This window comes from Ranitomeya imitator, chromosome 1 (genome assembly GCF_032444005.1).
Source record: "Ranitomeya imitator isolate aRanImi1 chromosome 1, aRanImi1.pri, whole genome shotgun sequence".
Lineage (NCBI taxonomy): Eukaryota > Metazoa > Chordata > Amphibia > Anura > Dendrobatidae > Ranitomeya > Ranitomeya imitator.
Genome location: NC_091282.1, coordinates 372609634 through 372625188, shown reverse-complemented (window position 1 = coordinate 372625188; position 15555 = coordinate 372609634). Strand labels below are relative to the sequence as shown.

The 15555-nt window shown below is 42.7% G+C and overlaps 1 protein-coding gene across 2 annotated transcripts in view; it reads right to left on the bottom strand.

The window, feature by feature from the left end:
• CDH24 (cadherin 24) overlaps positions 1 to 15555 on the bottom strand; it is a 213542-nt gene that overhangs the window by 70445 nt on the left and 127542 nt on the right. Inside the window, exon 3 of one of the 2 annotated variants that reach the window (XM_069761731.1) lies at positions 1935 to 2229. In XM_069761731.1, coding sequence (XP_069617832.1) covers positions 1935 to 2229 — 295 coding nt within the window. Of the gene's footprint in view, positions 1 to 1934; positions 2230 to 15555 lie in introns of those variants that run through there. The other variant, XM_069761740.1, reaches the window with a different exon arrangement.

The window sequence follows — 15555 nt, the reverse complement described above, 5'->3', positions numbered from 1 at the left end:
TGAGCTCTTCTGTATGTGATGTGCTCTGCCCAACTATGAATAAAATACCTATTCTTCATCAAGTATGAGCTCTTCTGTATGTGGTGTGCTCTGCCCAACCATAAGTAGAAGATCTACTCTGTATGAAGTATGAACTCTTCTATATGTGATCTGCTCTGCCCAACTATAAATAAAATACCTATTCTTCATCAAGTATGAGCTCTTCTGTATGTGGTGTGGTCCGCTCAATCATAAATAGAAGATCTACTTTGGATGAAGTATGAGCTCTTCTGTATGAAGTGTGGTCTGCCCAACCATAAGTAAAAAATCTACTCTGTATGAAGTATGAGCTCTTCTCAACCATAACTAGAAAATCTACTCTGCATTAAGTGTGAGCTTCGCTGTATCTGGTGTGCTCTGCTCAACCATACCTTTCCCAAAGTTTTTATTAGCTTTTTTTTCTTGTTGAAGGCTCTTTAGTTAAATAAATACTGTATACGAGAAACCGTCCGCCACAATTACGGCTTTATAACAAAAATAATGTGTGTGATGGTGCCTACCAGTTGACTTAGCTGAATGGAGTTTGTGGTAGGATTTGATGGAGTCAAAGGCTGCATTTCATACTTCTAATTCAAGTTTTGGGACTACTATAGTAAATGTTTTGCAAATAATATAGCTTAGGCTACTTTCACAAATCAGGGTTTTGCCATCAGGCACAATGTGGCGAATTTTGGAAAAAAACTGATCTTTTTTTCAGCCGGATCCGTTTTTTCTTATAGAGTTGTATTAGCGCCGGATTGCGACAGATGGCTAAACATCTCATCCATTTTTTGTCGAATCCGTCGAAAATAACTTTTCCGGCGGCCGGAGAAAACGTCCAGAGGAACGTTTTTTCTGTCCGGCGAAAAAAACGCACAACGACGGTTCTGGCCCTAAAAGGATGAAATGTGAGGTGAAATGAGTGAATCCGGCTACCGATTCTGGTTTTTTTACATTGAGCATGCCCCGTAGTTGCATTTTCCATTCTGGAGTCTCTGTCTCACTCACTATCACACTTACACTCACTCTCTCTCTCTCCTCCCCAGACCAGTTATTAGTGCCCAGAAATCAGCTAGTTGGATCCGGCAAAAAAAACAGATCCGTTGCATCAGTTTTTCACAATTTACAACGGATCCGTTTTTTTCAAAAGTTAACGGATCCTGCATGACGGCGAAAACCTGATGTGTGAAAGTAGCCTTAGACCAGAGTAAATACTCATTACAATATGTATGGACTATCTTTATTATAAATGGTGTACCGTGGAAAAGTGCAGAGTTATCAGAAAACCTTGGTCTGAGATGCAATGGTGTCCTGTTGGAGCCTCTCTGTATCTTCTTACCTAAAATCCCCTACAACACCATTAGTGGCCAGTTACCCTTCAGTATGAAATGGGACCACACTGGCCTCCATAACAGCATGGATATTTAGTACAATACTCATTTGGGGTTCAAGAAACACAGCTGCCCAAACGCATTGGAGGACAGTTTTGGAAGATGAGCAGTTGAAGAATATTCATCATGGAGAGTGAAACCCGTTCTACACCCAATGTCTGATATATACACATCATGCGTGTTATGTGTTCTTTATAAAGCAGTAAACAAAACACACATGATATGTCATACATGCTTAAAAATATAGAAATGGTTTTGGCATTGATAACTGCTACCAATATTAATGTATGCATAGGTTTGCTGTTCCTCTTAGTAGTTTTTATTACTTTCATTAACTTTTGTTTCCCAAAATGCCTCTCAATTCTGCATTCATTAATTCCAACTTATCTTCTGCAAACTGTCAGCACAATCGGATAGCGATGCATTTATCATTGTCACTTCTGTTAGAACTTAAAAAGCATCCTCGCACCTCAGCGTATTTAAGTGCTAACATATTAAACACAGACACCTCAGTTCCCCCCTCACCTACGTTGGACATCTCCGGCACAGAGGCCCTGTAGGGAGGGTGCAGGAAAACAGGGGGGTTGTCATTAATGTCCTGCACCTTGATGATGAACTGGGAAGGGGGTTCAAGAGGTCGAAGGGTAAGTTTGTCCACAGCTTGAGCCAACAGCACGTACTCCTCCTTCTCTTCACGATCAAGAGACTTGGTAACGTGGATATTGCCAGTTTTTTCATCAATGACAAAGACAGAACCGGCTCCTTCTCCGGTCAGGAGGTACTTGGCTCGTCCTTCCCCTCGATCCGCATCTGTGTGCAGCTGAGAAGCCATAAAATGCATTATATAAAATGATAGAGTATAACTGTCATTAGTATTTTTTTCTAGGCCTAGAGGCTTCATTTCCTACATTTTATTAGTCATTTACTAAACCCTCATAGGACCCACAGCAGTAAAATGCTAGAAGCTGCTCTGTGATCACTTATGGAAGCCATTTGATCTGTGCACCTAGTTACGTCGTGCAAAAAATCATTACATATTACACGGGTTGTGAACAATAAATTGCAATATTCACATATAGTGGAAATGAAAGCATGTACCGTGATGATATTACAATCCCTAGAAGTATTTGCAGACAAGCAAGGTAAGGTAAGCCATTGACATAACATATTCAGACAACAGCTATTCTGCTTGACTCCTCCATCCAGGTAGTCAGATTGTATATTAGGAAAATCTCCTTACGTTAACACCCAATGCGCCCATAGAGTTCAATAAACAAACATATGCTAAAAGAATGCCTTTTTAGCAAAGATTTTGCATTCTTAGGTCAGTATATGCATTAACTGTACTGAAATGCAAGGCTTAAAAGGGTTGTCCGGCCTTGGGGCACAAGTCTGCACGCTGTGAGGGTTCTCCGGTGCCGGCAGTCAAGTTCCCACAAGCATGCGAATTGAATACTTACAGCCACATTCTGTGACCGCAGTATGCAAATCATTTACGGTACTTGAGGTTACTCGCAGGCTGTTCCCGGCAATGGAGAGTCCTCAAAGCGCGCAGTGCACACACTGTGAAGATTCACAAGTCAGCAGTCACATAAAGTCACTGCAGACTTGTACCTTAAGCCCCCCGAGGAAGCCTAACGCCAAACGAGCGTCGGGGAGACGGACACATACCAGGCCCCACATGAGTAAGCACTATATTACACTTTATTGAGGATAGAACACCACATGGTTTGCCCAGTTATACATACTGATTGATATTAAATGATTTTATATTGCTTGTTTAATAAAAACTATTTTTAAATATTATCATGATTGATATCTTGCTTCTCCTTGGGGCATTTTGCTCCATCAACTTGTAGGATTTAGACTTACACTTTCAGGCCGGACAACCCCTTTAATATATTTTGGATTCTCTTTTTTTTAGTCAATGGGAAGTTGATACTGTTTAGGCACACAGGTATTTGCTAGGCCATAATTAAGAATCCAGCAGCTCATAATCGGTAGAGGTGATTTGAACGCAGCCTTAATATGATAAAGCAATTTGGTTTTGACATTAAAATTGCAATCCCAGAAACACATATTGTTTTGCTAGATCCACACTGATTGCCATTTTATCACTGTCACGTATACTTTACATTTATATCTCTGAAATCTTAGTCGATTTTCATGATGGCTGTTAATTTTTCAAAATGATTCCTTAGTTCACAATGAAATTAGCATATAAATGACATCTATTTATTTCTATTATTTTATTGTTGGTATAGTACATCAGTCAGGCAATGACCGGTCATATAACAAATCTGTCCAATATATTTATAATTGATTTGTCACACATTACACAGTAACACTTGGTAAAATGTAAAGTTGTGTCTATCCATATATACGCCATATGATATAAAGGTGCCAAAAAACAGATAAAACTTGGCCAGCTTCATGCATATCAGCAGGATCTGTTGGATACAATGGCTATGGAGACTCAACACTTCCCGAACAGCTATTGGACTTGCGTTAGTTATGTAGGGGTGTGTGCAGGTGGCTGGTTTGTTAAGGGGGGCACTATAGAGCTGTGTGCTAGATTCAGATTTAGATTAACCCCTTAATGACCGCCAATACGTCTTTTAACTGACCTTAGATATAAGAGAATAGTATCCCCATACAGATGACAATCCATCATCTGTCGGCTGTACACTATAGCTGACAACTTGCTGCACCAGCCACAATCAGTATTTGCACCTTCTAAATCTGTTTAACCCCTTAGATGCTGCTGTCAATAGTGACTACATCATTATAAATGGTTAACAGAGTGTGGGGGCTTCCTCTTTATCCCAATTGGTGCCCCCAGATCATGATTTTGCGGTCCTGATGTTTGCCATGGCGATTCATGACCAAATAGCGGCCTTAGAGTCTGATGGCTGTAGTAATCTGTTTAGAAGTTAGCAACATTTAGGTGGTAAAAATACACATTTTCATTTCTGTCATACCACTTTGCATTAATTCCTGTAAAGCACCTGAAGGGTTAATAAACTACCTGACAGCAGTTTTCAATATGTTTAGGGGTGCTGTTTTTAAAATGGTATCACGTTTGGGGGTTTCCCAATATATGGGACCACTAAAGTCACTTCAAACATGGATAAGTCCCTAAAAAAATAAATTTTGAAAATTTCTTTGAAAAAATGAAAAATTGCTGCTACATTTTTAACCCTGCTGTTCTGTTGGTCAAAAATGACCGACTTTGAACTTCAATATTCTTTAAAATATTCAAGATGCGGCTCTGAAACCCGTGGCCGACCGACCCATCCTCATTTAAGTCAATCAACCACAAGTTTCAGAACCGCATCTTGAACACCCCAAAAAATACCAAAGTTCAAAATAGGTCTCCCCAGACCGAACAGAACAGCAGGGTTAAACCTCCTAAAATGCTAACAAAATAAAATAACATTTTACAAATGGTCCTGATGTATAGCAGACATGTGGGAAATGTTATTTATTAATGGTTTGCTGTTGTATGACTATCTGGATTAAAGGGATAATCATTCAAATTTAGAAAACGATAATTTTTTAACATTTTTCTCAAATTTTTGATTTTTTTTTATAAATAAACACAAAAAATGTTGAACTAAATTTACCATTATCATAAAGTAGAATGTGTCACGAAAAAACAGTCTCAAAATCACTGGGATTTGTTGAAGCGTTGCAGAGTTATTACCACATAAAGTGACACTGGTCAGATTTCAAAAATTTGGCTCGGTCACTAAGGGGTTAAGGCTACTTTCACACATCAGGTTTTTCGCTGTTAGGCTCAATCCGGCTACATTAAAAAAAATGTGATCTGGTGAATGTTGCCGCCGGATCCGATTTTTTTCCCATAGAATTGTATTAGTGCCGGATTGCGCCGGATGACATTGCGTTTCGTCCGGTTTTTGCTGGATCCGGCAAATCTACAGTTTCCGGCTTCTGGAAACAAGCGTCCATAGCAACGTTTTTGTATCCGGCAAAAAAGCCGGAAGTGCTGGATCTGGTGCTTCTGGCTGTTTGCTAGAATGGAAGCCTATGGGAGCCCGAAGGTGCCGGATCCAGAAAATGACGGATTCCGGCCCCGGATTCTGTTTTCTTAAACGTAGCATGCTCCAAATTTTTTTTTATCCAATTATCTTGATATGCAAGTCGGATCCGTCGAAAAAACGGATCCGTCGCATCAGTTTTTCCACAATCTGCACCGGATCCGTTTTTTCCAACATTAGCCGGATTGTGCCTGATGCAAAATACCTGATGTGTGAAAGTAGCCTAAGATAAGATAAGAAATGGTTCAGTAACAGTTAAATTGTTTGCCAATAGGAGGGCTAGTGGGAGGAGCTAGAGGAGTATGAAGAGAATTGTTCTAGAAGGAGTTGTAGGAGTCCAGAGTGAGTTGTGGCAGAAAGCAACAGGGCAGAGTTGAGGGAGTGAAATTAAAGATTTAAGGAAGGAGGTCTGGAGATGCTAGATCGCGGAGCATGTGGGAAGCGTGGGCAGCCTGTAAGAATCAGTGGGTAGTCTGTGGGTTACCTCCCATGATACCTCCCATGACGTCAGGTACTTATGGTCCAAACAGGTATTGCAGAGGCAAACTGGTTTGTCGCCCAGGATGGGGAAAGTGGACGGGGAACACTCAGTATCAGCTAGCTGGCTGGTTCAGGGAACTGCGGGCCTGGAAACAATGGTGCAGGAAGATAAGCTGAAGGAGCAGACCAGGGAAAGTGCAGGAGATGGCAAGATGGCATTCTCATGTATTGTGAAAATGGGAGGACTGTAACTGTTACGAAGAAGCCTGAATTCAGTAAAGTTTCATTGGAAAAGAACAAGGACTCTGATTATATTTGTGTGTCTCTGAAAAGGACAGGAGCTCTGTATGCTGAAGAGATTCCAGACCCACAGGTGGGTGAAGCACTTGACACACACAGCACTCTACAAAACGGACATTTCTTTATTAATGCAGCAGGGCGCCGGGGTGCAATAGAAGTACAGAAGCCCCTCGCCATGACTTCCACCCTGGCCCCCGTTACAGTTACCATGTGTGGCAAACAAGTACAGTTTAAGTGGTTTTCCATTTTTATCTTTTTTAAACTAATTATTCATGGCACTGTTAAAAATAATACAATCATCTGCCCTTTTCATATCCAGCACTCTGTCTCTGCGGCTGCGCCGGAGTTTGTGTACAGGCTGCAGCGATGAAGTCATGTCTCTAGCGCTGCGCCAATAACAGTGCTCAGTGACTCGTGCTGTCCACATAGGCAGAGCCTCTGAACCCAAACGATAAGCTGCAGCCCAGATGAAGCGAAGTGACCACTGCAGCCTATACATAATTATGAGAGTTACAGCATGGTACCCAAAGAGGGTGATGACCAGCTAATTTTATTATTTTTTAACACTGTGGTGTAGAATCAGTTAAAAAAAGGTGAACAGGGAAACCATTGTAACTTTAGTTACACTGAGTAACTTTGCATTAATGTACTTGTCTTGTGCTGACCTTGACTTGGATCCTGCCATAGAACTCATTCTGTTCCTTGATCCTGCCTTACAGATCATTCTCATCCTTGATCCAGCCTTACAGATAATTCTGATCCTTGATCCTGCCTTACAGATCATTCTGACCTTTGATCCTGCTTTACAGATCATTCTGATCCTTGCTCCTGTTTTACAGATTATTCTGATCCTTGATTCTGCCTTACAGATCATTCTGATCCTTGATCTTCCCTTACAGATCATTCTGACCTTTGCTCCTGCCTTACAGATCATTCTGATCTTTGCTCCTGTTTTAGAGATTATTCTGATCCTTGATTCTGCCTTACAGATCATTCTGATCATTGATTCTGCCTTACAGATCTTTCTGATCCCTGATCCTGAGATACAGATCATTCAGATTCTTGATCCTGCCTTACAGATCATTCTTATCCTTGATTCTGCCTTGCAGATCATTCTGAACTTTGCTCTTGCTTTACAGATCATACTGATCTTTGCTCCTGTTTACAGATCATTCTGATCCTTGATTCTGCCTTACAGATCATTCTGATCCTTGATCCTGCCTTACAGATATTTCTGATCCTTGATCTTCCCTTACAGATCATTCTGATTCTTGATCCTGCCTTACAGAACATTCTGATCCTTGATCTTCCCTTACAGATCATTCTGACCTTTACTCCTGCCTTACAAATCATTCTGATCTTTGCTCCTGTTTTACAGATCATTCTGATCCCTGATCCTGAGTTACAGATCATTCTGATCCTTGATCCTGCCTTACAGGTCACTCTGATCCTTGATCCTGCCTTACAGATCATTTTGATCCTTGATCCTGCCTTAAGCCGGGTTCACACTTGCGGTTTTGTCTGCAGTGTTTCTGATGCATACATCCGCATGTGTCTTGATTTCATATCTTTTACATTGTAGACGCAGGTACATGCGTTTGCATGCGTTCGCTCGCGTTTGCTTATGCATGCATCGTTTTTCGGTGTGCGGGGGGTACGGCTAACGCACCATGTTGCAATTTTTGAGGCATCAAATTTTCGCCATCATATGCATGCGGATGCTTGCGGAAGGAGTGCATTACAGGCTATGGGAACGCATAGGAACGCAAGGACATGCGTTCACTTGCGTTTGCACAAGGGTCTATATACAGAAATCCCATGAGACATGCCCATTGGGCGTGGCTTGTGTCAAGGAAATTCTCCTGGAAAATCTTTTTCCTATCGAACGCATGTGCATAAAAAGCGTAAATGCATGCAAAAACGCATGCAAACACAGCATTTTTTCCCCGTTGTTAGCATGCACTTTTGCATGCGTTTGCGGTTGCAGACGATACACTGCGTACTCAACCGCAAATGTGAAACTAGCCTTATAAATCATTCTCATCCTTAGCTAAATTCAAACCTGCACACTGACGTCTGACATCTCCCACTAGGTCTAGCGTCTGTACATGTAGTATTCTTGCTGATGATTTGCATTCTGTTAGGTGTAGTCCAAATACCAAGTACAGTATAATTGTCTGAAGTCAGAAAATTGAATTTCAGCTACCATATTTTCCGGCTTATAAGACTACTTTTAACCCCTGAAAAATCGTTTCAAAAGTCGGGGGTCGTCTTATACGCTGGGTACAGCGTGTGCAGGGAGCGATCCCGGATGGTTCCCAGGGTCTGGAGAAGAGGAGACTCTCCTTCAGGCCCTGGGATCCATATTCATGTAACAAAAAAAGAATAAAAATTAAAAATATGGATATACTTACCCTCCGACGGCCCCCAGGTCCTACGCTCAATGCATCCTTAGGAACGGAGGCCGCCGCTTGCACCGATGAGAGCCAGGGGCCATCAGGGGGTAAGTATATCCATTATTTTTATTCTTTTTTTTTTACATGAATATGGATCCCAGGGCATGAAGGAGAGTCTCCTCTCCTTCAGACCCTGGGAACCATCTGCACCTCACACGCCGTATAAGACGATTGCGTGTATAAGATGACCACCGCCTTATACGGCGAGTATATCCCAAACTCCATATTTTATATGGAAAAGTTGGGGGTCGTCTTAGCCATTAAGTTGCTTCATCCTGCTGCACTATAAAGATATGTCGATGCAAAATTAACGTCAGTACAATAAAGGAAGGAACATTTGTATATAATCTAATAGGGCCCAGCAATCACTTGACACATGCACATTAACAGTGCTGTTGGGGTTTATTGGACCTAGTGCTCATTATGACAAATACAACCTTAGAACCGTGACTATGACAAATACAACATAAATGTACAATACATTAAAGCGGACACAAATATATTTTTCATTTTAAGGTTTCTATATATAGTAACATAGTAACATAGTTATTAAGGTTGAAGGAAGACTTTAAGTCCATCTAGTTCAACCCATAGCCTAACCTAACATGCCCTAACATGTTGATCCAGAGGAAGGCAAAAAAAACCCACGTGGCAAAGAGTAAGCTCCATATTGGGGAAAAAAATTCCTTCCCAACTCCACATACGGCAATCAGACTAGTTTCCTGGATCAACACCCTATCAAGTAGTCTAGTATATATACCCTGCAACATTATACTTTTCCAGAAAGGCATCCAGTCCCCTCTTAAATTTAAGTAATGAATCACTCATTACAACATCATACGGAAGAGAGTTCCATAGTCTCACTGCTCTTACAGTAAAGAACCCGCGTCTGTTGTTATGCTTAAACCTTCTTTCCTCCAGACGTAGAGGATGCCCCCTTGTTCCTGTCTCAGGTCTATGATTAAAAAGATCATCAGAAAGGTCTTTGTACTGTCCCCTCATATACTTATCCATTAAGATAAGATCACCCCTTAGCCTTCGTTTTTCCAAACTAAATAGCCCCAAGTGTAATAACCTATCTTGGTATCGCAGACCCCCCAGTCCTCTAATAACCTTGGTCGCTCTTCTCTGCACCCGCTCTAGTTCAGCTATGTCTTTCTTATACACCGGAGACCAGAACTGTGCACAGTATTCTAAGTGTGGTCGAACTAGTGACTTGTATAGAGGTAAAATTATGTTCTCCTCATGAGCATCTATGCCTCTTTTAATGCATCCCATTATTTTATTTGCCTTTGTAGCAGCTGCCTGACACTGGCCACTAAATGTGAGATTGTCATCCACCCATTTCATTGACGGTTTTGCCCAGAGTTTTAGAATTAAGCACATAGTTATACATCTTATTACTTCTACCCAAGTGCATGACCTTACATTTACCCCCATTAAAGCTCATTTGCCATTTGTCAGCCCAAACTTCTAGTTTACATAAATCATCCTGTAATATAAAATTGTCCTCCTCTGTATTGATTACCCTGCAGAGTTTAGTGTCATCTGCAAATATTGAAATTCTGCTCTGTATGCCCCCTACAAGGTCATTAATAAATATGTTAAAAAGAAGAGGGCCCGATACTGACCCCTGTGGTACCCCACTGCTAACCGCGACCCAGTGTGCTCCATTAATAACCACCCTTTGTTTCTTATGCCTGAGCCAGCTCTTAACCCACTTACATATATTTTCCCCTATCCTCATTATTCTCATTTTATGTATCAACCTTTTGTGTGGCACCGTATCAAAAGCTTTTGAAAAGTCCATATACACTACGTCCACTGTGTTCCCTTGTGTTGTGAATTCTGTGGCTGAGTTCACTTCTGTGGTCACAAGTGGTATTGCAGTCTCTGGGCTTCCTCCCTCAGGTGTTTTGGTGAGCTCGTTGGCTGCCTTGCTATTTAGCTCCACCTGAGTCTGTCTTCCTTGCTCCTTGTCAATGTTCCAGTGTTGGATCTGAGCTACTGCATCCTTCCTTGGGCCTGCTGCTCTGCTAGATAAGTGCTTCTAGTTTGTTTTCTGTTTTTTCTGTCCAGCTTGCTATTAACTTTTGCTGGAAGCTCTGAGAAGCAAAGGGGTGCACCGCCGTGCTGTTAGTTCGGCACGGTGGGTCTTTTTGCCCCTTTGCGTTGGTTTTCGTTTTAGGGTTTTTTGTAGACTGCATAGTTCTCTTTGCTATCCTCGCTCTGTCTAGAATATCGGGCCTCACTTTGCTGAATCTATTTCATTCCTACGTTTGTCTTTTCATCTTGCTAACAGTCATTATATGTGGGGGGCTGCCTATTCCTTTGGGGTATTTCTCTGAGGTAAGTCAGGCTTGTATTTCTATCTTCAGGCTAGTCAGCTCCTCAGGCAGTGCCGAGTTGCATAGGTAGTGATAGGCGCAATCCACTGCTGCTTATAGTTGTGTGAGGATAGATCAGGTACTGCAGTCTACAGAGATTCCACGTCTCAGAGCTCGTCCTATTGTTTTTGGTTATTGCCAGATCTCTGTATGTGCGCTGATTACTGCACGCTGTGTTGCCTGATTGCCGGCCACAACAGTACAAGGAGCCACACCAATGATTCCCAATAGAGGGAAAAAAGAAATCCTGACATCATTTTTTTTTCTTAGCTCTGTCTTCAGTCTTTTTTTTCCCCTAGACATTAGAGTGCTTCAGGACACAGCTGTGGACATGGATATTCAGGCTCTGTGCTCCTCAATGGATAATCTCGTTGTAACATAGTAACATAGTAACATAGTTAGTAAGGCCGAAAACAGACATTTGTCCATCCAGTTCAGCCTATATTCCATCATAATAAATCCCCAGATCTACGTCCTTCTACAGAACCTAATAATTGTATGATACAATATTGTTGTGCTCCAGGAAGACATCCAGGTTGTAAATGTACAAAAGATTCAAGATACTATTGATCAGAAATCGATGCTAGAACCAAGAATTCCGATTCCTGATTTGTTTTTTGGTGACAGAACTAAGTTCCTGAGCTTCAGAAATAATTGTAAGCTATTTTTGGCCTTGAAACCTCATTCTTCTGGTAATCCTATTCAACAGGTTTTGATTATTATTTCTTTTTTGCGCGGCGACCCACAGGACTGGGCGTTTTCTCTTGCACCAGGAGATTCTGCATTGAGTAATGTTGATGCATTTTTCCAGGCGCTGGGATTGCTTTACGATGAGCCTAATTCAGTGGATCAGGCTGAGAAAAATCTGCTGGCTTTATGCCAGGGTCAGGATGATGTAGAAGTATATTGTCAGAAATTTAGGAAGTGGTCAGTACTCACTCTGTGGAATGAATCTGCACTAGCGGCTTTGTTCAGAAAGGGTCTCTCTGAAGCTCTTAAGGATGTAATGGTGGGATTTCCTATGCCTGCTGGTTTGAATGAGTCTATGTCCTTGGCCATTCAGATCGGTCGTCGCTTGCGCGAGCGTAAATCTGTGCACCATCTGGCGGTATTGTCTGAGAGTAAACCTGAGCCTATGCAGTGCGACAGGACTATGACTAAAGTAGAACGGCAAGAACACAGACGTCTGAACAGACTGTGTTTCTATTGTGGTGATTCTACTCATGCTATTTCTAATTGTCCTAAACGCACTAGGCGGTTCGATAGCTCTGCCGTTATTGGTACTGTACAGTCCAAATTCCTTTTGTCCATTACCTTAATGTGCTCTTTGTCATCGTATTCTGTCATGGCGTTTGTGGATTCAGGCGCTGCCCTGAATCTGATGGATTTGGATTATGCTAAACGTTGTGGATTTTTCTTGGAGCCTTTGCGGTGTCCTATTCCGTTGAGAGGAATTGATGCTACACCTTTGGCCAAGAATAAGCCTCAGTACTGGGCCCAGCTGACCATGTGCATGGCTCCTGCACATCAGGAAGTTATTCGCTTTCTGGTACTGCATAATTTGCATGATGTGGTCGTGTTGGGGTTGCCATGGCTACAAACCCATAATCCAGTATTGGATTGGAACTCTATGTCGGTAACCAGCTGGGGTTGTCAGGGAGTACATGGTGATGTTCCATTTATGTCTATTTCGTCATCCATTCCTTCTGACATCCCAGAGTTCTTGTCGGACTTTCAGGATGTATTTGAAGAGTCCAAGTCTGATGCCCTACCTCCGCATAGGAATTGTGATTGTGCTATCGATTTGATTCCTGGTAGTAAATTCCCTAAGGGTCGTTTATTTAATTTGTCCGTACCTGAACACACCGCTATGCGCAGTTATGTGAAGGAGTCCCTGGAGAAGGGACATATTCGCCCATCGTCGTCACAATTGGGAGCAGGGTTCTTTTTTGTAGCCAAGAAGGATGGTTCGCTAAGACCGTGTATTGATTACCACCTTCTTAATAAGATCACTGTTAAGTTTCAGTATCCCTTGCCATTGATTTCTGACTTGTTTGCTCGGATTAAGGGGGCTAGTTGGTTTACTAAGATTGATCTTCGTGGTGCGTATAATCTGGTGAGAATCAGGCAGGGAGATGAATGGAAAACGGCATTTAATACGCCCCAGGGTCATTTTGAGTATCTGGTGATGCCGTTCGGACTTGCCAATGCTCCATCTGTTTTTCAGTCTTTTATGCATGACATTTTCCGTGAGTATCTGGATAAATTCTTGATTGTTTACTTGGATGACATTTTGATCTTCTCAGATGATTGGGAGTCTCATGTGAAGCAAGTCAGAATGGTTTTCCAGGTACTGCGTGCTAATTCCTTGTTCGTGAAGGGATCAAAGTGTCTCTTCGGTGTGCAGAAAGTTTCATTTTTGGGGTTCATCTTTTCCCCTTCTACTATCGAGATGGATCCGGTTAAGGTTCAGGCCATCCAGGATTGGACTCAGCCGACATCTCTAAAAAGTCTGCAGAAATTCCTGGGCTTTGCTAATTTTTATCGTCGCTTCATCTGTAATTTTTCTAGCATTGCCAGACCATTGACCGATTTGACCAAGAAGGGTGCTGATTTGGTTAATTGGTCTTCTGCTGCCGTGGAAGCTTTTCAGGAGTTGAAGCGTCGTTCTTGCTGTGCCCCTGTGTTGTGTCAACCTGATGTTTCTCTTCCGTTCCAGGTCGAGGTTGATGCTTCTGAGATTGGTGCAGGGGCGGTTTTGTCACAGAGAGGTTCTGGTTGCTCAGTGTTCAAACCATGTGCTTTCTTTTCCAGGAAATTTTCTGCTGCTGAGCGTAATTATGATGTGGGCAACCGAGAGTTGCTGGCCATGAAGTGGGCATTCGAGGAGTGGCGTCATTGGCTTGAGGGTGCTAAGCATCGCGTGGTGGTATTGACTGATCATAAGAACCTTACTTATCTTGAGTCTGCCAAGCGCTTGAATCCTAGACAGGCCCGTTGGTCGTTATTTTTTGCTCGTTTTGATTTTGTGATTTCATACCTTCCGGGCTCTAAAAATGTGAAGGCGGATGCTCTGTCTAGGAGTTTTGTGCCCGACTCTCCGGGGTTATCTGAGCCGGCGAGTATCCTCAAGGAAGGAGTCATTGTGTCTGCCATCTCCCCTGATTTGCGGAGAGTGTTGCAGAAATTTCAGGCTAATAAACCTGATCGTTGTCCGGCCGAGAAACTGTTCGTCCCTGATAGGTGGACTAGTAAAGTTATCTCTGAACTTCATTGTTCGGTGCTGGCCGGTCATCCAGGAATCTTTGGTACCAGGGAGTTGGTTGCTAGATCCTTCTGGTGGCCATCTCTGTCACGGGATGTGCGTGCTTTTGTGCAGTCCTGTGGAATTTGTGCTAGGGCTAAGCCCTGCTGTTCACGTGCCAGTGGGTTGCTTTTGCCCTTGCCGGTCCCGAAGAGGCCTTGGACACATATTTCGATGGATTTCATTTCTGACCTTCCCGTTTCTCAAAAAATGTCGGTCATTTGGGTGGTCTGTGATCGCTTTTCTAAAATGGTCCATCTGGTGCCCTTGGTTAAATTGCCTTCCTCCTCTGATTTGGTGCCTTTGTTCTTCCAGCATGTGGTTCGTTTACATGGCATTCCTGAGAATATTGTTTCTGACAGAGGTTCCCAGTTTGTCTCGAGGTTCTGGCGAGCCTTTTGTGGTAGGATGGGCATTGACCTATCTTTCTCCTCGGCCTTCCATCCTCAGACTAATGGCCAGACCGAACGAACCAATCAGACCTTGGAAACATATCTGAGATGTTTTGTTTCCGCTGACCAGGATGATTGGGTGTCATTTTTGCCGTTGGCTGAGTTCGCCCTTAATAATCGGGCCAGCTCGGCTACCTTGGTCTCTCCATTTTTCTGCAATTCTGGGTTCCATCCTCGTTTCTCTTCAGGACAGGTTGAGTCTTCGGACTGTCCTGGTGTGGATTCTGTGGTGGACAGGTTGCAGCAGATCTGGACTCAGGTAGTGGACAATTTGACCTTGTCCCAGGAGAAGGCTCAGCTTTTCGCTAATCGCAGACGCCGTGTGGGACCCCGACTTCGTGTTGGGGATCTGGTTTGGTTATCTTCTCGTCATATTCCTATGAAGGTTTCCTCTCCTAAATTTAAACCTCGTTTTATTGGTCCGTATAGGATTTCTGAGATTCTCAATCCGGTGTCTTTTCGTCTGACCCTCCCAGACTCCTTTTCCATACATAATGTATTCCATAGGTCGTTGTTGAGGAGATACGTGGCACCTATGGTTCCATCTGTGGAGCCTCCTGCCCCTGTTTTGGTGGAGGGGGAATTGGAGTATATTGTGGAGAAGATTTTGGATTCTCGTGTCTCTAGACGGAAACTCCAGTATCTGGTCAAATGGAAGGGTTATGCTCAGGAAGATAATTCCTGGGTTTTTGCCTCTGATGTCCAT